The sequence below is a fragment of the Xenia sp. Carnegie-2017 genome, unplaced genomic scaffold (assembly GCF_021976095.1).
Source record: "Xenia sp. Carnegie-2017 unplaced genomic scaffold, XeniaSp_v1 HiC_scaffold_6, whole genome shotgun sequence".
NCBI lineage: Eukaryota > Metazoa > Cnidaria > Anthozoa > Malacalcyonacea > Xeniidae > Xenia > Xenia sp. Carnegie-2017.
The window spans coordinates 13,390,519-13,414,867 of record NW_025813526.1 but is presented as its reverse complement, the minus strand read 5'-3'; the positions used below and the strand labels follow the sequence as shown (position 1 = coordinate 13,414,867).

Genomic DNA, 24,349 nt, shown 5'->3' with positions numbered 1-24,349 from the left:
TTCTTTGAGTAAAAGTAACAAACATTCCCAGTACTTTTGTATACATTAAGAGTGTGTCTCACCTTCTCTTCGTTTCCTCTGATTAACATATCTTCTATTTACAATTTAACTTACAAATTAACCCGCGGAAGCAATAAAATTATTATTCGCTTTTGCAAAAAACTCCTGTAATGTATAAAAACTCACTACAAACAGTTATCTCGATTAAACGTGAATGAAAAATGACACTTTCTTTAGCATGCCCTGCCCTATTATTTCCATTGGTTGACAGTAATCAAACTTACATTCCGTCACGTAACTGAACTATGACGATAGTTTTATATTTCAACAAAAGCGATTAATGTGAAATACTGAGTACTGTGGCCATTGCTTTTGCTTTCCTCTTCGCCAATATAATATCTTTTAATTTCCAAAAAATTTAATTTGTTTTCCTGTTAATACTATCTCCGTTCTCTTTTCTTTCTTTTTTGGTTACCCTCATCCCTAATTATAATTCCTGTTAACTTGTAAAATTCTTACCAATTATACTTACAAATTAATTATTACGACGTCATTATTATTGATGTATCCGTTTGCTACACGTGTATCACATAAACATTAAACAACACCATAACACTCCTACATTCGCAGAATTTGTGATAAAAAACGAATATCAATGGATCCGAATGAAAATGAATGCTACACACGTCTGAAACAATTTACTGCAAGCACACCCAAGAAGATGTGGTTAATCTTTACTCAAAATGGGCTGCCACTTATGAAAAGGTAATGACCGGAACGTTTTGCAAAATATAAGAAAAATATTTTAACGTGTAAGCACAAAGCTGCTTACATTAAAAGCCTTAAGAAACGAAACTTTGATTATTTTGGTTAGCATGTATTGCATCGAAAAACGACTATCGTACATGGCTGACTCATCGAGCGTTATAAAGAGAAATAGAAAATTTCAGGCTGTATGAAAAACCACGATAAGAGCATCAATGACATTACAGCATTATGTTATAAAGTATTTTGTACCGAGAATTTGTGATAATGTACTTGTCGTAGTCTGCTTTAAGTTTGTCAGTGTGAAGCGCTTCTTTTGTCGATGAGATAAAAAGGCATGTGTATCTTTGGTGAGTGTGTACAATTGTTATATACAAGAAGGATTAAAGACTAACTAGTGAGCAAAGCGTACGAGTTTATTTTCGATCCTTCTTAACGATTAAACGTTACACACGCATATTAACGAAGACATTCAAATCCTCAAAACAATCACATTAGGTTAGGGCTGAGGTTAGGGTTAGGGTTAGGGTTATATACATATATATATATATAAAGTTTCTCCGGATTTAAAGTGAGTTTTATTGAGCTTTCGACTCGTTGCTTCGAGTCTTCATCAGAATGAAAAATATTTATTTACACGTGCTTTTAGCTTGGAGACGTTTAGAGCGTCTAATTGGAGGAGTGGGTGGATTAATGTGATTGGATGGCGTGAAATGCGTTTCCATGGGTTTTGGTGTATTGTGAATATGATTGGTGTTAATAATATTAGAGTGTAGTGTTTTAGTTTTGGTGTTGTTTGTAGTTTTTATGTCCTTTTCCTTTAGTTGTGAGTATATGATGGGTATGTCGATATGTCTGTTTATTGTGTCGTTGTCTTTACTGTACCAAGCTTCTTTAAATTTGCGTGCGTGTTTAGTCTGTGCGCGTCCGAGTAATTTAGTTTCTGTCCAGTCGAATGTGTCGTTGTTTCCGTGGGTATGTTCTGCCGGTAGTGAGTTTGGATCTCGTCGTTTTATGGCGTTTTGTGTTCTGTGAGTCTTGTTTCAATTTTCTTAGATGTTTGTCCTATGTATTGCTTTGAACAGTCTTTACATGGTATCATGTAGATCGCGTCAGTTGTATCATGAATTGTTGTTTTGTCTTTATGTTTGGTGAAAAATGATTTGAGTTTTTGTGTAGGTTTGTGGGCGACGTTAATATTAAATGGTCGAAGAAGTCTGCCAGTCTTTTCTGATGTTCCGTTAATGTATGGTAATGTGACGATTTTTACTGTTTCGTCCGGTTTTTTGTTGCTTTTATTGGTTTGTGTTTTGTTTTGTATTTTGTATATAGTTTTTATCATGAAGTTTCTAGGGTAATTGTTTTTAATAAATGTGGAGTATAAGTAGTTGCGTTCTGTTTTTTTGGCTTCTTCCGTATTACAATGAGTGTTTATCCTGTTGAAAAGTGTTCGAATGCAGCTTCTTTTGTGTTGTGTTGGATGATTGCTGTTGAAATTGAGTATTTGGTCTGTGTTGGTGGTTTTGCGGTATACTTGTGTGTTTAGTGTACCGTCATCTGTTCTGGTTAGTAGGATGTCGAGGAAGGTAAGTTGTTTGTCGTGTTCTTCGTCTTAGTAAAGGTAATGTTCTTTGTGGTATGGTTAATGGTGTGTAGGATTAGTTCAGTTTTGTCTTTCTTGACTATGGCAAAGATGTCGTCGACATATCTTTCCATAGTCTGATGTTTGTGTTGTTTCTGACTGATTGTGTTTCGAGGTGTTGCATGACAGCTTCTGCGAGAATGTGGATATTGTAGATCCCATTGGTGTGCCTGAAATTTGTCTGTAGTATGTGTTTTGGAAGGTGAATTCAGTGGAGAGGCAAAGGTTGAGTAAGTCTAGGATGTCATTTTTGTCTATTTGTGTTGTAGCTTGCCAAGTTTTGTCGTTTGTGAGTAGTTCGTTTGTAATTTGTTTGGCGATGTCTAGTAGTATGGATGTGAAGAGTGATGTCACGTCGTAGGATATCATGATTTCATCTGGTCGTAGTTTAATGTGTTCAATACTGGCGAGGAAAGTGGTGGCCTTTCTGATAGTGTGAGGTGAATTTTTGACTAATGGATTCCAGTGGCGTAGCTAGGAAAAATAGTCACTCCCGCCAATGCATCTCGCGCCGGAGGCGCGACCACTAGGGAGGTCCGGGGGTTTCCCCCCCCCCGGAAAATTTTGAAATCCAGAGCCTTGGAAACAGCATTTCCTGCGATTTCGAGGGCGAATTATTTGTTGTACAATAATTTATAAAAACCCATTTTTGTTAGCTGCATTCTTAATGTGGCAATCGTTGAAACTGCAACTAGTTAAAAAAGTACTAACGGTGGCTCAGAGAAACGTTACGCAGGAGACAATTGTCCCCTAAAACATAATTTACTCATCACTGCCCCTGCATAAACAGAAGAAATTTGTATTAGCACAAAAAATAATATAGTATACGACACTTCTAAAGTGCATAGAGAGAGATTTTTCTTAGCATTCTACTTGTTAGTTTAAACTTGTTTAGATTGGGGCAAGTAGACAGGGATGGCTTTATTCTTTAAAGTTATGCTTAATTTTCTCAATGAAGTACCATGTATTATACGAACAAATATCAAAACACATACTATACTCATCATTTATAAAGAAAGGCCAGCCTCCTGGGTTTTTCTACAAATTTTTCAGACACCTCGTTATGCAACACCTCTGATTCCTCTTTCTTTTCAATGATATCTTTGTGAATAGATATTCTACACAAAGAGCTAAGCCGACCTTGACCCATTCTATTTCTTAAATAGCTTTTACCCTTTTAAGCAAGAAAACGACCTCTCTACTGAAGCACTTGCCACTGCCAACACACCATTCAATTTTAACAAATTTACCACTTGACCTAAACTCGACTGGAGATTAAATTTGAAGATGTATTTAAGAACCTCATTACTGCACTCTTTGTGAAAGTCCCTGTCGTTGTAAATGAAGGAAAGTTGACTCTCCAAAGTTTGGATGTCAAAAAGAGGACTATACTTATCTTTGAGAAGATTGATCTTCTCCTGTGGACTTATGCCCTTCCATGTAGTAAATAGTTTAGGATTTACAAGGTCTAAAAACTCGAACTGATTAATATCTTGAAATCGTTCACTTAACATGCCTTTAATGGAATCAATAATCTCAAAATAAAGCTGTTTGTAATTGTATCTACTATCTGCTCTGGTTGCTGGTGGGCCTACTTTTTCTAGTGCAGTTTGGTAAAACTCGGTGAAAGCTTGATCTGTGCGAAGTGACACAATAAACTGCTTGAAATTGTCAATCGTGTTTATGCCATAGTTAAAATGGGTTTCCCTATTTTGAAGAATGGAATACAAAATTGTGGACTGTTCTAAAATCCTGTAAAAAACACACACTAGAAAACAAAAGAGAAAGCTATCAAGATAATGCAGTAAGCCACTTATTTTACTTAATGACTCATCATCCCACCCAGCTGGTTGTTCAAGTACCCCTCAAAAATATCTAAAAGTTTTCATAGTTTTGTGCAATACATTGATTAATCTAGAGCGATAATACCATCTTGTTTCACCAGGGCAGGAAACTCAAGGTTGTTAGATGTGAGAAAAGCTTTTCTTTTGGGGCATTGCTTGTAAATGTGCTGAATGTAGCTATATTAATAAAAAGATTTTAACAGGAGAAATTGATGAGGCTGACTGGCATAGGACCAGGTTCAATCTATGAGCTGCACAATGAACAAAATGAGCGAAAGGATACTCTTGTCGAACCAATGCTTGAACACCATTCATATGGCCAGACATGACAGAAGCACCATCATATGTTTGTAAAACCAGTTTTTCTTTTATATTAGAATACTCACCAAGTTTATCTTTGACAACTTGTGATATTGCTGTGGCATTTCTGTTCATACTTACATCCACAAATCCTAATTGCCTCTCCATAATTTCACTTGCTTTGTCAAACCGAGCAATAACACTTAGCTGCTCTTTGGTGGAGACATCAGATGCTTCATCAACCTGAATACTCATAAATGTGCAATCATTTATTTCCTTTCTGATTTCATCTTCAATAATTGAATCAAGACAGCTGATAAGACCATTTTGAATTTCTGGGGAGACTCCAGTAAATCTTCTGTCACCAACTATATCAGATTCTGCTAGTCTACTGTGCAGTCGACGCTCAAATACAGAATCAAACTTAGCAAAACATTCGAGCAACTCTCTATAATTACCTTTGTTCAAGCTACCTTCGGACTCATTGTGACCTCTAAATGGCAACTCTTGCTTTGACAAATACAGCACGGCCTCAGTAACAGTTTTAAAATTTCTCGATTTTGTCTTACCTCCTCATTGTGACGCTGAATCTCATTTCTTCTAGCGAGGGACATAAGACAATCAATTCGTTCACTAGCTCCATACGTTTTCCATGTCTTAAATGCACATAATACTCCGCATATCGTTGTAGCCATTCTTAGTCCACGATGGCGATGTTTTGGGAAAACATTAGACATGGCCAACAAAACACTTTCTGCAAGGTTGTACTGCCACACAGCCAGTCCTTCGCCTCATACCAATCTCTCTGAAATGCTCTTCCCTTATTTTGGATAGTTAAATCAGGAGTAGGCCGTTCATGAACGATAACATTCTGTTCGACCGACGATCGAGCAGAGAACGGTTTAGCTAATAAGCTATTTACTAAATCAACATCAGTTGAGCAAATCGCAGTCGCACTTCAAGCCATTGTGTCATACACAAATACAAAATAGCAATTTGAGAGTAAAAACAATGGAAAATTAATACCGACAATGACACGTAATTTGATAATCACTAATCGCTGTACTCGTATTAAAAGGTCGAATAATTACAACCTCCGCCAATTTAAAATAGCGGGAGTTCGACTATAAAAACAGCAGATTTGAGCATGCGTCAAGTCCCTTAGCCAACCAGAATTCAAAACTTCTTATATAGAATTATATTGTATGTTCCGCCCTCTTAAGATGGGCGGAATACGTGGAGAATCGCGCGAGTATGCAATGTGCGAGAAAAGGCGGTTGCTAGGTTACATAACAAATCTTGAGATTTTGCTGTATTACGATTACGAACCACCTAATAAAAGCGTAAATATGAACGAATAAAACATAATATTACAAATTGTTCTTGAAATAATGTATATCTTATGTCCAAATAGAATATTTATTATTTTTTTGGGAAATTTCTACTCCCGCCGGGCGGGAGAGGGACCGCTAGCTACGCCACTGATGGATACAGAATGTTATAAAGATATTTTGAAAGTTCATACGTAGGTGATCCTGGAAGAGATACGATAGGTCGAAGTGGGTTGTTTTCTTTGTAGATTTTTGGTAGTCCGTAGAATTTGGCGGTGGATGCGTCATTGTGTCGGATTCTTCTGTAGTCGTTTTCGTTTAGTTTCTTTTTGTCTTTTAGTTGTTTCAGTTTCTGGTTGATGCGGTTGATGGTCGTTTTGCTGGGGTCTGTGTGAAGTTCGTAGGTGGTGGTGTCTTGTAGGAGGGCACATTTCACCCCATCCAATCACATTAATCCACCCAATCCTCCAATTAGACGCTCTAAACGTCTCCAAGCTAAAAGCACGTGTAAATAAATATTTTTCATTCTGATGAAGGCTCGAAGCAACGAGTCGAAAGCTCAATAAAACTCACTTTAAATCCGGAGAAACTTTTATTTATTAATATATATATATATGTATTGTGAATCTTGCCCGTCGCCCAGGCAATATTCCTTTTGACTATGTCGAATAGATGCAACAACTCAAGCCTTTGAATAACGAAATTTTATTCCCTGGCAATGTTTATCTCATACATATATTGCTCACTTACTTAGACTCCCTCTTTAACCCCTTTTGTACAAAACATCAATCAAAATTTTTCTAAGCCTATTGGTTAACGAAATTATAACAACTAAGGAAAATTTGTCTCTCAGTCAGTAGGACATTCAAATAACATAACTTATTCCCAACACACTCCCCCTATACATCTGAAGATAAGATGTATATCTAAATGGATTAATGATCTAGGGAGCGTTTCAAATCTCTTCGTTTTCTTCGTCAGCAATCGATTTGATGATCCCCGCTGCATTTTCAGCTGCCTTACGCTTTGGCTTGAATGGTTGAGCGTCTGGATTAAGATCAGGTCTCTCTTCATGGCTCTGTCGATCACAAGCTAATTCCATTGTGTAAAGCAATTGAACTGGTCGTTCTAGGTTTCCATTTGGCGTTTTCAACATTACCCACGTATCACTTCAATTCTTCCTGGATATGTCTCTATAACAATCCCAAGAGGCCATTTTCCTCTATTCTTTTCATTGGATTTGATCACCACGACGTCTCCGACATTTACAATGAGCTTTTAGTCCCATGACTCATATTATGTCGTTCTCGCAGTGCAGTAAGGTATTCTTTCGACCATCTTTTCCACAAGGCTTGTTTGCAAGATTTCAAATATCTTGCCCTCTTACGTAAGTCCTGATCACTTTCGACCAATAATTTCTGTTGTGGCAGATGATTGGATCTCTGGAATAAAAAGAGCTCGGGTGTCAACACTGGCAGTTGAACATCGTCTTCAACATAACTAAGCGGTCTTCTATTGATTTGCACTTCAACGTCAAGTATCACTTCACACAGTTCTTCCCACTTCAGATTTGCGCCTCCAATTGCCTTATACATCGCTTGTTTGACAATTCCTATCAGCCGCTCGAACTGTCCTCCCCACCATGGTGCTCGGGACAAATTAAACTGCCATTTAATGTCAAATTCCTTCAAGTAACCTTGAGGACGTTCCTTCTTTCCTAAAGTATCAATCCACTTCGCAGTTTTATGAAGGTGACCCCATTTTCTGAATAGATCCTCCTGGGTCTTACCCTCCGAGCAATGAACCGTTTCAAACTTGGTATGAACGTGGACGCAGATAGATCCGGCATCATGTCCAAGTACACTGCTCGAGTTAGACTACATGAAAACAGCGCCAGATACGCTTTGCAATCCTTGCTTGACTTCCCTTTGTAACGTATTGGTCCCGCGAAATCTACGCCAATTACCTCGAACGCTGTTTCGCCACAAGTCCGGTCCTCGGCTAACTTTCCTGGAGGGGGTGTGGGAACTGATGTCGCTCGATATCTTTTACAACCAAAACACTCCTTTCTAACTTTCTTTACAAAGCTTCTTAACTTCGGTTTCCAATACGTCTCTCTTACAGCAGCCATTGTCAATCCAACACCTCCATGTAACGTTTCACGATGCAACTTTTCCACTACTCTTTGAGCCAGCAAGGAATCTGTGGGAAGGTAGATAGGATACCGACCCACAATTCGGCCACGACATTCTAAAATCCCTTCTGTATTGCGCGTAAGACTAAGTTCTTTGCATTGTTGCTCGTACTTTGGTTGTAATTGAACTTGCTTTTGGGCTTGTTTCACAAATTTCATCTTAGCCTCTTCAATCTCGGTAAAGGATAATGGTCCTGTTCTCTTTTCCCCTTGTGTACAATTGTTTACGAATCTGAAAAGCCATGACGACACTCTTAGAGCTCGTTTAAGTGAGCATTTTCTTAATAACTGTTCCAGAACATCACCACTGTACTGTTTTGTTGTCATTGCGATACTTTTTTGGGAGACTGTCGCTTCTGCTTCTGTTGCAATAGTTGGAGTTGTGGTTATATTACTTGGCCATCTGCTCATATCAGATAACCATTCTGGACCGTAGAGCCACGTCTGATTTAATTTCCCACCCCTGCTGGCCAAATCTGCTGGATTTTCGGATGTGGGCACATATCGCCATTTTATTTCAGGATGTTGGTGTATCTTACGGACACGGTTTGAGACAAACTGCTTATACTGGCCACGTCCAGTATCCAATGCAAGGCGACAGTGCTGTCTAGCCATGCAAAACTTTGCGGCCGCGATGAATGATCCAAAGCGTTTCGCACATTCACAAGAAGGTTCGTTGCCATGTGGGCTGACACAAGTTCTAGCCGTGGAACAGTTAGGTCTTCTTTTGCCAGACGACTTTTACCAGCAACTAGAATTTGAGTAATTCCCGATTCTTGATGAATAACTGAGTACACTGCAGCTCCTACGCCTTGTGTGCTAGCATCCCCGAATGCATGCAGCTCTAAAGACTTGATTGGTTCTTGGAACCCAGCTAATGATCGCGGAACACTTACTTCACACGGAAGATTGCTCTCCTAGCAGTCCCATCGATATATCAAAGAATGGCTTAGCTGTACATCCACAAAGGCTTCTCCTTACAGATATCACGATAAATTATCTTTCCCTCTAGAATTAAGGGTGATGTAATTCCCAAAGGGTCATAAACCTGAGCCAATCTACTCAGTACTTCTCGTTTCGTTTTTGCCGATTTCTCTGATGGGATCACTATGGAAATCTCGTCACCTTTCTTTTTCCATATCAGTCCCAGCACTTTAGATTCTCCAGATTTTGTTCCAAGTTATTGTTTTGCTAAAGTTTCTTCTTCATCATCCTTTTCTTCTTCATCTGCTTCAAGCTCAGGGGCACTTGAGTTCCACTTATGCAAACTGAAATTGGCGTCGTTGAATACATCGATTGATTTCCTTTTTCTTTCCTTGGCTACGTCTACTGTTTGTCCCCCGTTAAGCAGATCGTCTACATACATAGATTTCTTCAGTTCCTCAACGATATCTGGCATCTTCTTTTTCCAAGTTTCTAGGTGATGCTCTAGCACTACTCAAAGCTGAAATGGAAAGCAAGTTAGGCCAAAGACGACTCTCGTGAATCTATATGTCAAGGGTTCAGGTTGACTGTCACTCTTCCAGTGAAACCGTAAGTCATCTCTTTCTTGTTCTTTTATTCAGATCTGGAGGAATGCCTTTTCTATATCTCCACAAAGTGCAACTGGAAATGAGCGATGATGAACCAATACGCTCCAAAGCTTATTCTGTAACGGCGGGCCTGGGTAAAGGCAATCATTCAAGGATGGAGCACTTGGAGTCGCTCGAGCGGATGCATCGTAAACTACATGGATTTTCGTTGTTTGTGCAGCTTCACGTATCACGCGTTTATGAGGTAAGTAGAGCTCCCTACCCACTGGGGGCTCGGTTACAAGTTCAACTACCCCTTTGCTGACTTGTTCCTCAATAATCCTGTTATACTCACTGGCCATTTCTTCCCTGTCTAATCTCTTTACAAGACTGTTGAGCCGTCGCAAACTTCCTTCTTTGTAGGATGGTAAGGGAGGATGGTTACCTCGCCACAGTAGACCAGACTCTTACTAACCTTCTGAACTCCTGACCAATTGTTCCTTAAACTCTCCATACACTGAGATTTGATCGTGTTCTAAGGTGTCGGCAAGTCCTAAAACATCTAACCGGCACAACTTCGTATAATCCTTTTGAGTGGTTTGTGTTAGTAACATATGATTGTGATCAAATTCCTTTCCAGGGACATCACGAACTATCCCAGCTTGGTCGACTCCGCGATAGGTTCGCCATCTTTGCCTATTCGGGGACGATTCTTTGTTTTTATTCTGGCATACTCCCCTCCCCCAAGAACAACATGTACTGGAAGCTGAGCCTTCGTGTCACCATCTTGGATATCAACCCCTTTTAAGTGTGAGTATTTGGAAATCATATGGCTGTATTGGGGGTTTTTTACTGATAAAAGTTCACTTTTTTCCACTTTTATTAAATCTACTTCCATACCAAACTCTCCATCGAGGGACTCCACTTTAGTTACATAGGTCTCCAGACGTTTACGCTACTACTCAGGGCATGTCCACTTGTTTGGTTGTTATATCAACAGGTTTTATGCCAAGGACACTTACCAACTTTGCAGATGCATATGAGCTGCCAGCTCCAGAATCAACTAATGCTCTACACATGATCCCATTAACTTTCACTGTCAAGACTGGAAAGACTCCTTCATTGGTTTTTGTTGCGGTCATCAGGGTCTGCTTCCCCATTGCTTGTTCACACAAAGAAGTATGTCTTCTCTCGCAATGTTGACAGGTTATTTTACTAGTACAATCTGCTGATCTATGCCTTTCTCCGGTACAGTTGAAACAGCGGCGCTTTTTTGCCAATATTTGTTTTCTTTCGTTTATATCTTTTACCTTTGAGCAGTCAGCTGATTTGTGATCCTTTGCATCGCAATAGACACATTTACGCTGACCCAATTTGGTGTTGAATACTCTTTCGCGGAGACGGTTCCGATTTTCTTTCTTTTCTCCTTCACATATAGGGTTTCGCCTAGTCCACAATGTTAAGGCTTCTATTAGCTTAATATAATCCCATTCATCCCAGTTGGGATCTGTACGAACCAAGTCGCTTCTTATACCAGACAATTTGTCCAATGTCATTGCAACACTTCCATTGATCTGCTCCAGTTTTCCCATAGTTTCTAAAGACTGTACGCAATAAGTGAGTCCTTTGCAGAATTTATGCACCTTCTGTACATTGGCATCTGGTATATTGGGTAAGTCAAGAATTTCTTTGGTGTAGGCTTTAATCACTTCTGACTCCTTTCCATACTTAGACTGAAGTGTACTTTTTGCTCGGTTATACCCTTCACTAGTGAAAAGTAGTGCTTCTATGGAATACTTGACATGTTTTTCAAGCAACCCTCTCAAGTATGAAAATTTTGTTACATTGGAAATAGTTGATTTGTCAATAGTCTGGCTGAACTGGTTCCAGAATCTTGGCCAATTTTTGCAGCTTCAGTTAAATTTTGAAATCACCAGCTTTGGTAGTTTAGCTTCCAGATTCCCACTAATTGTAGAATTCATTTCTCCTGTCTCTTCTGGTTTGTCCCTCTTGGACTCTTCCAATTGAATCTTGTAGTGCAGCTTCGTTTCATACAACTCTTTCTCGAAATTCAAATGATCCTTTCTTAAATGTGCTTTCTTAGTGGGTGGATTAATGTGATTGGATGGGTTGAAATGCGTTGCCATGGGTTTTGGTGTATTGTTAATATGATTGGTGTTAGTGATATTAAAGTGTAGTGTTTTAGTTTTGGTGTTTTTTTTAGTTTTTTTGTCCTTTTTCTTTAGTTGTGAGTATATGATGGGTATGTCGATATGTCTGTTTATGGTGTCGTTGTCTTTACTGTACCAAGCTTCTTTAAATTTGCGTGCGTGTTTAGTCTGTGCACGTCCGAGTACTTTAGTTTCTGTCCAGTCGAATGTGTGGTTGTTTCCGTGGGTATGTTCTGCCGATAGTGAGTTTGGATCTCGTCGTTCTATGGCGTTTTTGTGTTCTGTGAGTCTTGTTTCAATTTTCTTAGATGTTTGTCCTATGTATTGCTTTGAACAGTCTTTACATGGTATCATGTAGATCGCGTCAGTTGTATCATGAATTGTAGTTTTGTCTTTATGTTTGGTGAAACATGATTTGAGTTTTTGTGTAGGTTTGTGGGCGACGTTAATATTAAATGGCCGAAGAAGTCTGGCAGTCATTTCTGATGTTCCGTTTATGTATGGTAATGTGACGATTTTACTGTTTCGTCCGGTTTTTTGTTGCTTTTGTCGGTTTGTGTTTTGTTTTGTATTTTGTATATAGTTTTGTTTATGAAGTTTCTAGCGTAATTGTTTTTAATAAATGTAGAGTATAAGTAGTTGCGTTCTGTTTTTTTGGCTTATAAGAAATTGAGAAAACTTTACCTGCCTTAACGTAATTGGTCGAGAGAAATGCATTATGGAGAAACTATGTAAAAAATTATATTATTTTTTTGAATGACTAGAGTGAACATTTTCCTTATGTTGACAACTTTAATGGAAATTTATTCAATGTTTAATGCTCTTTGAAATATCTTTATTTATCGACTTTATTTGATGACCATGTACTTGACAGGCAAGCTACAATTATTTATTTCATACCTATTTTTAGAATAAACAGGAGCATATATCGTAGTTAATTTTTGCCAGACTTTTGCAATCTTGCTTTTGTAGCAGATACTTCAAAAAGAAAAGAACGTACACTTTAAAATGAATTACTCCTCCCTAAAATATTAAAGCTCCTTAGAATTTGGTAAAAGATCTTTAATAGATGTATATAAAGAGTATATAGTTGAAGCTGTAATATGATTAATGTTAAGATTTATGTATTAAGCAATTTATTGCAAAGAAGATAAGACTACCGCTTAATGCAAGAAGTCATTGTTTAAGTTGAAATTATATAATAGCACAAAGAGAGCTTGTAAATTGAAAAAGTAAAAATGGGCAAATATTTGAGCGTTTCAACATAACTTTTCATGTACAAAATGTAATTTTAGGTTGCTCATGATAATTGTTATCAAGGACCAGTGGTTGCAGCAGAACAGCTTCACGAGACACTGATTAAACATAACTACAATCAGGACACTGAAATTCTGGACCTTGGTTGTGGCACAGGACTCGTGGGTGAACATCTTTACAAGCTGGGTTATAAAAATGTAGATGGTATTGACTTTAGTGAAGAAATGTTGAAGCTTTCTGAAGCAAAAGGAGTTTACAGGTTAAAATTTGGTTTAAAGTACATGAATAATATACAGCATTATAAAATTTTCTGTACAAAGATAAATTTTTTGTAATTATCAATTGCTGTGTGTTATTGTAAAATGTTCAATAAAATTTAAATGCTTTTCATTTCAAACAACAAATCGTTCTAAATCAGTAATTTCTTTGATAAACGATTTTCATAAAAGTACTGCGTTTTTTACCATCCTACGATCAACAAAAAGCCAACATTTGAATTGATCCTTTATTTTAATGTCAACGTTTTAAAATATTAATGAGCACATGCACAGAGCATGTATCAACGAGTTTTATGTTCAATATATTCTTGCATTTATTATTCAAGCAATTTTATTTCATTTCTTTTATTAAATTTTTATATTTCCGCAAAGTACAGATCACTAAAAAAGGGAGCCATGGGATCAGATGGATCAGTTGAACTGGGAGTAACCGCTGGTCAATACGATGCAGTAATATGCGTTGGTGTTTTGCACCTGGTCATGTGAAAGGAAAGGAATAGATGACTTTATTCATTCTGTAAAACAAGGAGGCATAATATTCTTCACAATTAATGAATTTGTACTCGATGACCCTGTCTATGGATTTCATCGGAAAATAGAGGAAATAACAAAACAAGGAAAGTGGAAACCTATTTCTAAATATTTTGAGCCAAGATATGCAAACAATAAAGGTGCAATTTATTTCATTTTTCAAAAACATTGAAAAATACTTTAGCTTTACAACGTTGATACTCATTTATTGATCAAAGGATGACTTTGAAATACATCACAACGATAGTTATTGCATTTTGTGTTCATAAATTTTTTATTGTGTTATTTCCTGTGAGTGTATGAGTTGATTTTCATTCGGGCACACTGTTTACTTTTGCTAATACACCATTGAGTCGCGATCGCATTTTAAGAAACTGGAGAGTGCAATGCATGATGGTAGAAATTTTTTTCGCATTGTGTACTCGTACATTAATGACATCCATATTTTATTGCAGTCGGTGCTCACAAAGTACTTCCAATTCAAAGGAAATTAAGAATACTTGTCGAGTTAGACTACTAACAACTATTTAAGCAGTTTTTTAACAAAGAGTTTGTGACCGAGCTTTTCTGAGCTAAATACTGTCTTACTAGACATTTTTATCTTGCAGGAAACTTGTGTTTTGTGATATTATTCTGTTTAGTTATGACGTTTAATTAAAATTATGCTGATAACCTCCGAATTTTTATTTTATTTTTTACTTCTCATGTACAAATTAAGTGTAATACAACACAATTTTCTATTATCTTAAGCAAAGAGATCTCCCAAAAATGTGGTAAACATTTATCTTTAAAATAACGTTTGCATGCATGCATGCCGAATTGTTGAGATGTTAAAATTGGTATATGTAAATTAGATGATGTATCGCAAGTCGTTTCTAATTTACATATTCGTAATTTGCATTTATCTGTGCCAATGCAACTTGCTTCACAGTGGTGATCAGTTTTCTTAACAATAAAAAAAAAATTGTCATGAAGCACAAGCAGAAATATAGCGTAACATTAAAATAAAACATGACTTCAGTTTCATGACTTCAATAAAACATGTGTGTAAATCAAAAACGATGAAACAATTCGTAGTAGTCAACGTGGCTTGACTTGGTGAGTAGTAAAGTTTGTCGGTTAAACTTTTCCATGGAAATGATGATCCAACCTATCTCTGTAAGCTCTGCTACCGGTTGTCCAGAAATTCCAACTAAGGGTGGCTTGTTAGTTCTAATTCTGGCATAATCTCCAACACTAAGGATCACGTGGATATGTAGTTGTTTCCTGTTGTCATCATAGATCAGGGTTGCTCGGGACAGGTGCGGTTACTCAGTCTTAGAACTTCTCAATTGTGGGTTTTCTATCGTGAGAAGTTCGCTTTTGTCAATCCTCATAAGCTTTCTATCCATGCAGAAGCAATTGACAAGAGATTGAATCACAAAATGGTATGTTTCCATTCTTGTAAGATGAAAACCCATAACATCTCAACGCGTTTAGAGGATACGTCTAGAGGTTTTGTTTTATACCGAGTTCCGACCTTAGCACAAACATATGAGCTGCCCGCTCCTCTATCGATCAGTGCTCTAGTAACAATTCCATTTACTTTGTTAAGGTCACCTTTTGCATTTCACTTGTCTGTGATTTGTTGCATATCGAGGTATGGTGTCTTGTGACAGGTTTGACACGATGTTTTGCTTGCAAACTGTTCAGCGTGGTGATTCTTAAGGGCGCATTTGAAGCACAGCTTCTTTTTTACCATGACTTGCTTTCTGTCAGCTATAGCTGTAATTTTCGTGCAGTCGACAGCTTTATAATCGTTACTATTGCAATATACGCACCCTCAGGGTATGTCTGTTCGGTTAATAAGATATACTCTCTCTCTCTTTCCCTACGTTCCCTGACTAGATTATTCTTTAAGTTTTGACTGGTGTCCACCGGGTCACGTCGTAGCTAAAGGCGTAATGCTTCCCTCAGTTGATTCAAGTGCCTCGTTTCCTAGTAACCATTCGACCTAACCAGGTCACCCCGTATCGCTGGCAGCTTGTCAATGGTCACCATCGTAAGACCCTTCACTTCGTTTAACCTTTTGAGCGATTGCAATGATTGGACGCATTATGTCAACTTGTCACTGAAGTCAGAAACCTTGCCGGCATGCGATTTTGAGATTTACGGAAATTTAGCTTTACTTGCTTGTCCAGATTTCTCGATTGATTCCGTGAACTGTCACAAAATAGCTGCCAATTCATGTAGTGTCCATCGAATTTGGATATTAGGAGCTTTGGAATTTCGCTTCCACTTGTTTTTAGTGCGCATCCTTCGAGGAATTTTCTTAGTGACCTTCGCTTGACGTTCAGCATCAAGTTTCAGTTTAGCTTCGTGTAGCTTTAACTCGTATCAAAATTGCATCTCACGCGCATTTCCCTCTTTTTCGTATTCGTTATTGTTTCGCTATTCCTTTAATTGCTTTACGTCGTTATCTGCCTTCTCGATCTTGTCTTCAACACCAATATTCCTTGCTGTAACTTCGTCCTCGCTCACTTCTTGTTGATTTTAAAGATTCTACGTTTCGCCTCAAAGTTTCTAACGCGCTTGTTAGAGCCTTTACCGCTTCAAATTGGCGTTTGATTGCAGAATCTTTGTTGGAACTAATCACCGAATCAGTTCTCTTTCATGTCATTTGAAGTTGTTTTAATTTGACGCCGAAAGTCACTATCACATTGCTGTCTGCCATTTCTGTCAACAACTTGGTTCGAATATAGTCAGATTTCCTTACAAACGCTTCAATCCCTTCGGAGGTGCAACTTTTCGCAAATTACCTGCCTCTCCGGTATCGATCTGCAAAAAGTCTCATGAAATTTACAACACAAAGTCTCGTATGTTTAACGAATATGATTTATCGCTTCCGCTTAATTATAACAAATCGAGAATCAAAAGAGGTTCTTGGGCTGATGAGCTCTGTTTTCTGTGCGCATAACATTAAAGAGTACTCTTTTGGATAAAAATTGGCAATGTGTGAAAGCACATGCCGGTTTATTAAAATAGAAATAACAAGTATAATATAATCTAAATTAATTATTTTACACAATTTAAAGTGGTACTATGAAGAAAATTTTGCCTCTCGTTTTTTTTCATAGATTAATAGTGTATGTAAAAAAATCTCTTCTGGCGAAATTTTAGCGCAATGTATTTCATGCTGCTCGAGTTACGTAGTGATAAAACTTGAACTTTAAGAGCCGCCATTAAAATGCGCCATATTTGAATTTTCAAGAAGGAAGGTGCTTGTGACGTCATAGTCTTAACTCGCGGCTGTTTACAATATAACACAATATACAAATAGAGATTTAAAAGGTTGTATAACTCAATTTTTTTAACATGCCTTCAACACGCTGTGTCGTGCAAGATTGCAGTAATAAGTCTGATAGAAGTACAGGCATTTCATTACATAAAAGCCTAAACGACGAGTCTTTGAGAAGAATTTGGGTTAAATTTGTTCAGACGAAGCGCACAAACTTTAATCAGAGTTTGCGTGAAATTCAATTTATGATTTGTTCGAATCACTTCTCCGATGATTGTTTTGAGCGTTTATTCCATTTGGGTGGTATGACTAGACGGCTCAAACCTGGTGCCGTGCCTACTATTTGGAAGAAATCACAAACACCAACAACGTCAAGAGAGCGGCGTCAGGTTAGCACAAGTTGCAATTATTATATACTTACACATATTGCAGATGATAAATTTTCACAATTTGAGAGAACCAATAATACATCCAGGCAAACTTTCAATATATAATATATATTTATACTAAGGTTTTAAAGGAAATACAAAATGAAGTGTCTGTATCATGCGATGACCTTTGGTCTTTAAACCTAACGAAGCTGCTTGAAGAACAAATTCGTTCAGGCAAACTTCGTTAAAACCAGGGTGATCCAAAATGCATTTCCTTTCATCGATTTCGAACTGATACATTTTACCACGGCATTGCTTTATTTCCATGCAGCATTGGCACTCTTGAGGGTTGACAACAAGATCCAACGAACAATGGCCACATTCACACCTTTAATATTGGCCAAATTGTATGTTTCCATAAAGTTATCATAGCTAACGGCAGACGATTCAGATCAAAGTAACACACTAAGAATGACATCTTACCATGAAGTAACATCAACACGGGCATCAAAACGATCTTGCAGCATGTCTTCAACCCGCCGTTCTTCTGCGACTGTAGCTTCGTACTCAGCAATTTCATCGGGCGAAGCAAGCGGTTCAATATTATCGAGAAATGGCAAAATTTCCGAATTAGATTCGTTCGAATTTGCCGTCACAAATTCCGATGAAGAAATCGATTCGTTTGTCTCGATCGAAGACTCAGAGAGCGAGCTAGATCTCGATGAATTTGACATTTTTTTGCTCTATTTATGTATAACTTTGTATATTTCCAATGTGCGCTCCTTGCCGTGTTAAGACTATGACGTCACACACTTTGCTGATTGCAAATATTCAAAATGGCCGATTTTAATGGCGGACATGAAAATTAGACATTTCAAATGTTCATAACTCCCTCGTTATATTATTGTTTTTGCTTACATTTTACGAAAGCAATAATTGATATGTGCTTAAACTATTGAATGCTAAAATCGATGATTTTTTAACGTTAAGTTTTCGTCATAGAACCACTTTAAAAAAAAATCTTTGCGAATAAAGTTTTTCTGTATAGCACAGAAAAGGTGAGGTGATAAAAACGCCACCCCGGAAACAAGTCTAAATAGTACATGCAAAATCAACAGAGAGAAAGGGAGGGAGGAAAGGGTGGATTTTTCGATAAATTTTAGCTGGCGACGGCCACCTGCTGAATGATATGTGATTTGTTTTTGCATTATCTATGGCTAACTACAGTGGCCCTTATCTGCAATTCATAAATTAATTTGTCAATGCACAAACATGCTCTTATATTCAAAAACAATGTATTTGATACAAAAATAATGTGCTGAATGCAAAACAAATTAAAAGTTATAAACAAATTGAATATTGCAATGCAAAATAAAGCTGACCAAATGCACGAAACCAGTTATCGCAATGCCAAATCAAAGTTCAATATGAAAGCCTACCGGTCATATCTACAGGAGACTAGGAACAAGAAATCTTAACCGGGTGTGACAATAAAAGTATTTTGTTTATTGCCTTGTAAATTAAAATTGAATACCAAGTACCACAAACTAAAATGAAAGACAACGCAGAAGCTCCTAAAGGCGATGTAATTAAGAACTATTTTATGCAAGGTTTTGCATATGAAAAAAACCTGCTTCTCTTAAGACGATATCATGATATTAATATGTCTTTACGTACTTTACACTCAAGACTTCGAGGAAAAAACATTGTTTGATTTAACAGTGTTCGCCAGTGTATTCGGCAGGAACTCGATGGACGTGGAAATTCCAATGGTTATCGCTCCATTACTCATACCTTGAAACTAGAAGGGATGCAGCTTCCTCGCGAGACCGTCAGACTTTTGGTGAAAGAACTGGCCTCAGAAGGGGTAAACTTAAGGAAGTCTGGCACTCTTCGTTGACGAATTTATCATTCTCCTGGGCTAAACTATGTTTGGCATGTGGATGGCTACGATAAGCTCAAACCATACGGCTTTCCGGTGCATGGATGTATCGACGGATATAGTCGTAAGATACTGTGGTTGAAAGTATGCAAAACAAAAGATCCTGCAGTAACAGGAAAGCATTTCTTAGACACTGTCACTAAGTATCAGGGTTGTGCAACTCTATTATGAACAGATAACGGCATTGAAAACGTTATCATATCTGCAAGGCAGGCATATTTAAGAAGTATGTGTGAAGATGAATTGGCTGGTGTTAAGGCACATAGATATGGCTCCTCACCAGCAAATCAGCGCATTGAGTCCTGGTGGTCATTCTTAAGAAAACACAGAAGTAATTAGTGGATAAATTTTTTTAAAATCTTGTTGAGACTGGTGTCTTGGACACATCTTCTGAGATGGAAAAGGAATGCTTGTGGTATAGTTTCTCTGATCTTTTGCAAGAAGATTTCAACTCTGTTATGCGACACTGGAACTCTCACTATATACGAAAGTCAAGATTTGACACAGTTGAAGTACGGCCAGATGAACTATTTTTTCTGCCCGAGTGTACACAGGCATTTGATCACCTCAAGGCAGTTTCTGATGAGCAACTTCAAGAAATGATGCAATATTGTAATGAATATGAAAAATACAGTATTAATCAGGAATACTTCCAAACTATTGGAGAACAATTAGGTTTATTAAAACCAGAAAATTGGAGGCAGGCATTGGCTAGATATCGTAGCTTGTGCAAGATTGCTCATGAACAACTTTTCAGTTAAAACTAAATAAAAATGCTCAAGTTTATTTAGTTAACAAACTTTGTAATAACTGTGAAAAGTGTAATATAGACAACAAGCATGACAGTGCCCACAATGTGAACACAATTACTTGCTTAACCACATTGTAACAAACTAGTCTATAGAAAAAATGATTTGAAATTGAATACAGAGCAAGATATTGGTGACTTTTATCTTAGATGATAAACAACTCAGCACTGACATTGTAATATTTCAACCCATGAAGCAGCTGATCAAGGATCGGCTCGCATTTGATCACATCAAAGTATTCTATGACTTCTTTCATAAAATGGTCTTTATTCTCTAGTTTAATAGATGATGGTAGACCATCAATTTCAACACGCCAGTCTGAACATTCTGCAAAGGCATTGTTTACATCTTGTTGGTTGTCTGCTTCTTGCAACTGAAAATACATAAAACAGGCATAAAAATTTTTCCTATAGCAAATTCACTATTTAAATATTTAGGAAATGCAAGATTTAATAATTTTCCGTAAAACATGGCAAACATAAGGTAAAAAAGTTAGAAAACATTTCAGCAGTGTTGGGAAAATTAGCTTGAAAAGACAAAGATTTGCAAGAAATAAGTGAAGATATAAGACCTCAAACATATAAAAAGTTTGCAGTACTGAAATGAATACTTTTAAATATGATATTTAAATATGATACAACTTACCTTTTTAAGAGATTTCCTTACAGTTATTTCAACCACTTATTCTAACTTTGGTTCTATGAGTCCACCTTCAATGTATTTGCAAACTGTACTTGAAAGAACACGAATCTAAGTAACACGGTGTTCTTGAAAGAACACGGTAAGTTGTATCATATTTAAATATCAGAACTTTGATAACTGTACTTTGATATTTGCAAACTGTACTTGAAAGAACACGAATCTAAGTAACACGGTGTTCTTGAAAGAACACGGTAAGTTGTATCATATTTAAATATCAGAACTTTGATAACTGTACTTTGATATTTGCAAACTGTACTTGAAAGAACACGAATCTAAGTAACACGGTGTTCTTGAAAGAACACGGTAAGTTGTATCATATTTAAATATCAGAACTTTGATAACTGTACTTTGATATTTACAAACTGTACTGTTCACCACCTTGAAGAATCATTGTGGCAAACATGCGTCCAACAATTTCAAAGTTTCTATTTTGAAAAGCCATAACATTACATCTGATATCATTGCCAACCAACGTACCTGTTATGACAAAATAAAATAAATGCATCTTTAGATGTCACATGATTTTCACATTTACCTACAATAGCCTTACCTAAAATACATTTGCTGTCTTTGATGATTGATCCGATAAGTAGGTGAAAACAGGGTGCGAATTAGCGGTGTGCAATATGCAATTTGCACATCATTTTGGCTAAAATGAACATAATTGCACGTCACTTTTCAAACGATGTGCAAAAAGTTTTTCATTAATTACTATCACATATATTGAAAGAAAACGTTTTTAAAATCTTAGGCCATGTAATTGGCCATGTTGACACAATGTCATCAAATTCAATAACGTCGTCACTTTGAGACTGGAAAGTCTGTCAACAGTCGACATACTGGTCGACATACATGGCTCTTCTGACCATATATGGATGTAATACATATATAAATATTAATTTTTGCATTGCGTTGTTTTGTAGTTTGTACATCGTTACTTTTTTTGTCATCATAGCTATTTTGAGTGTTTTCGATAAAATCAGGAGACATTTTCCTTCTGATTCCTAAAAACCTTTAAAATTTTCAAATTTGAAAAATAAGCCAAGAAGATTTTTGGGAGCGAAACGTTAGAACAAAAACCCAAACTGGCAACCTTCATTAACCGTACTTTTTGCTTTTACGCATTGTTTGTGATATGACAAAAATATTTTTTGTTATAAGTAAACATCAATAAAACATATTAGATAATCAGAAGACAAAAGTAGCTATATTCGGTGCATGTTTCTCTTCTCGATTTTGTTTTTCTTGCCATGATGGCTTCTTCGTCGAAAAGTTGTACTAGCATAATTAACACAGTAAAAAAATTGATAGAAACATTAAATGCCGACTAGCTTTAATACGAGAATGATGGCCAAGTGGTGAATTCACTGCGCTGTAAAGTTTGTACAAACAAAGAAGACAGAATAACAAGCGCAAAAAATTCCTCTCGCACACTCATAACAGGATCAGCTGTTGTAAAGAAAAACACAGTGGTAAATCATATGAATTCTGATCAACATAAGATGGCAGTTAAGCTAAATTTGAAGGAAGCGTTGAATGAGAAATATGTTGAAGAATATTTAAACGAAACTACCATTGGGCAAGGACTCGACAAAATGGCAGTTGCCGATCGCGAAAGGATGGAATTCTCTTTAATGCCACTTACACTGTGTGTAAGGAAGAGTTGCCTCTCAAAAAGTATATCCCCATTTGCGAGCTCCTGGAGAAGTGCGGCGTTGATCTAGGCAAATCGTATCGAACAGACCGATCAGCTGCTGAGTTGTCAGATCACATTTCTGTTGTCATGAAAGGAAATCTTGATGAAGATTTAAAGGATGCTAGATATTTGTCAGTTTTATGCGATGGCAGCACCGATACCAGTGTAAAATCACAAGAATTGTTTTACGTGTTATATGTGAGTAAGAACGGTCGTGGTACTTGCAAATTGATGTCGGTTGAAACAGTTGAAAACGAAGATGCTGCAGGGCTGAAGGAAGCTATGAACGAAGCTTTTGCCCTTTTTGGCATTACAAACTTTGAGTCAAAACTAGCTGCAACTGGTCTAGATGGGGCAAGTGTTAATATAGGGAGAAATACTGGTTTAGCAGCTCGTCTAAAAGAAGTCGCTCCTTGGCTCACTGTCGTCCACTGCTTCAATCACCGTCTAGAATTAGCTGCTGCCGACGCATTCAATGCTACGTTTTTTGCACAAGTAGATGAAATAGTGCGTCAACTGTTTTCTCTGTACAAGAGGTCACCCAAGAAACTGAGAGAGCTGAAAAAACTAGCTGAAGTGTATGGAGAAACTGTCTATAAGCCCATCAAAGCAAGTGGGACAAGGTGGATAGATCACAAAGTGCGCGCCACGAAGGTTTTCTTGGAGAACTACGGCATGTATATGCAGCATATTGAACAGGTAAAAATTGCTAATTTTTCACCTTTTGCTGTTTTCCATCAAATTTGCATCGCCTCCTTAAATTTTCCCGAATAATGTTTGCCTGTAATAACAGTAATAAGCATTTTTATTAAATTATTTAATATCATGTAATATGTTACTTTTTGTTTCTTATGTAGGCCGCAACTACTTCACCTGAAGCCCAAAAGCAGAAGGCTTCCCTAGCTAAACGGAAAGACGTTCATTGCCCAATGTATGCTTCTATCTTTGTGGACATATTGGTCCTTTGCGTGTTTTGTCTCTTGGACTACAAACTGACGACAATGATGCAGTTAAAGCTTTAAGGAGAATCAAGGAATTTGACTGGACTATGGTCAAGCTTCAAGCTAGTAAGTTTGGCAAGGCTACTTTCGATAAATTTAGGAAGGATTGCAAACCTACTGGAGACGACAAGAACCAGATTTCGTATCAAGGTGTTGTGCCCACAAATTATCCCCGTGCACTAAATGGAGCTGCGGGACAACGACAAGAGTGGATAGATGCGATTATCCTCTGTTTGGGCAATCGCTTTAGTGATCTTCAAGAGACACCAGTTTACAAACACCTTTGTCCAATTATAGACACCCAGTCCTGGCCAGGTGAGGAAGTTAATTTGGTGAGGAAGTTAATTTGGTGAGCGAATGTTCTCAACAATGGCCAGAATGAAGCCACACCTACGTAACGGAATGTCAAGAGAAATATTGGACAGTCTGTTACGAATTAGCGAGAAGGTTCCATTAGTGAAAGATTATGATCCAGCTACCGCAACAGAGCGGTAGTATGAACAAAAGAAACGAAGAATTGGATATGGAGGCCATGCTTACCCAGAGAAGCAAAAGAAGAAAGTCGATACGTTAGACGCATCAAGCTGCAGCAAACATGCTTATTTTTCGGACCAAGACTCGTCAGAAAGTGACTAGTCGTGTACTATAACATGATAACTTGTAAATATGTATACGTTGATAAAATATTATAAAAATAATACGTTCTAAACATATTAATTTAGTAAAT

The 24,349-nt window shown here is 37.3% G+C and overlaps 1 protein-coding gene and 1 long non-coding RNA gene across 2 annotated transcripts in view; one reads left to right on the top strand and one right to left on the bottom strand.

Moving 5' to 3' along the window:
• The first annotated feature begins 428 nt into the window (after window positions 1-428).
• LOC124458531 (methyltransferase-like protein 27) overlaps window positions 429-24,349 on the top strand; it is a 36,964-nt gene continuing 13,043 nt past the window's right edge. Inside the window, exons 1-2 of the mRNA XM_047008524.1 lie at window positions 429-765; window positions 13,054-13,274. Coding sequence (XP_046864480.1) covers window positions 676-765; window positions 13,054-13,274 — 311 coding nt within the window. The 5' untranslated portion in view covers window positions 429-675. The remainder of the gene's footprint in view (window positions 766-13,053; window positions 13,275-24,349) is intronic.
• LOC124458534 lies at window positions 20,165-20,952 on the bottom strand. Its single transcript, XR_006953252.1, has 2 exons — window positions 20,869-20,952; window positions 20,165-20,596 (listed from the first exon to the last, which is right to left on the bottom strand). It is a non-coding gene; the product is annotated as an uncharacterized LOC124458534 (long non-coding RNA).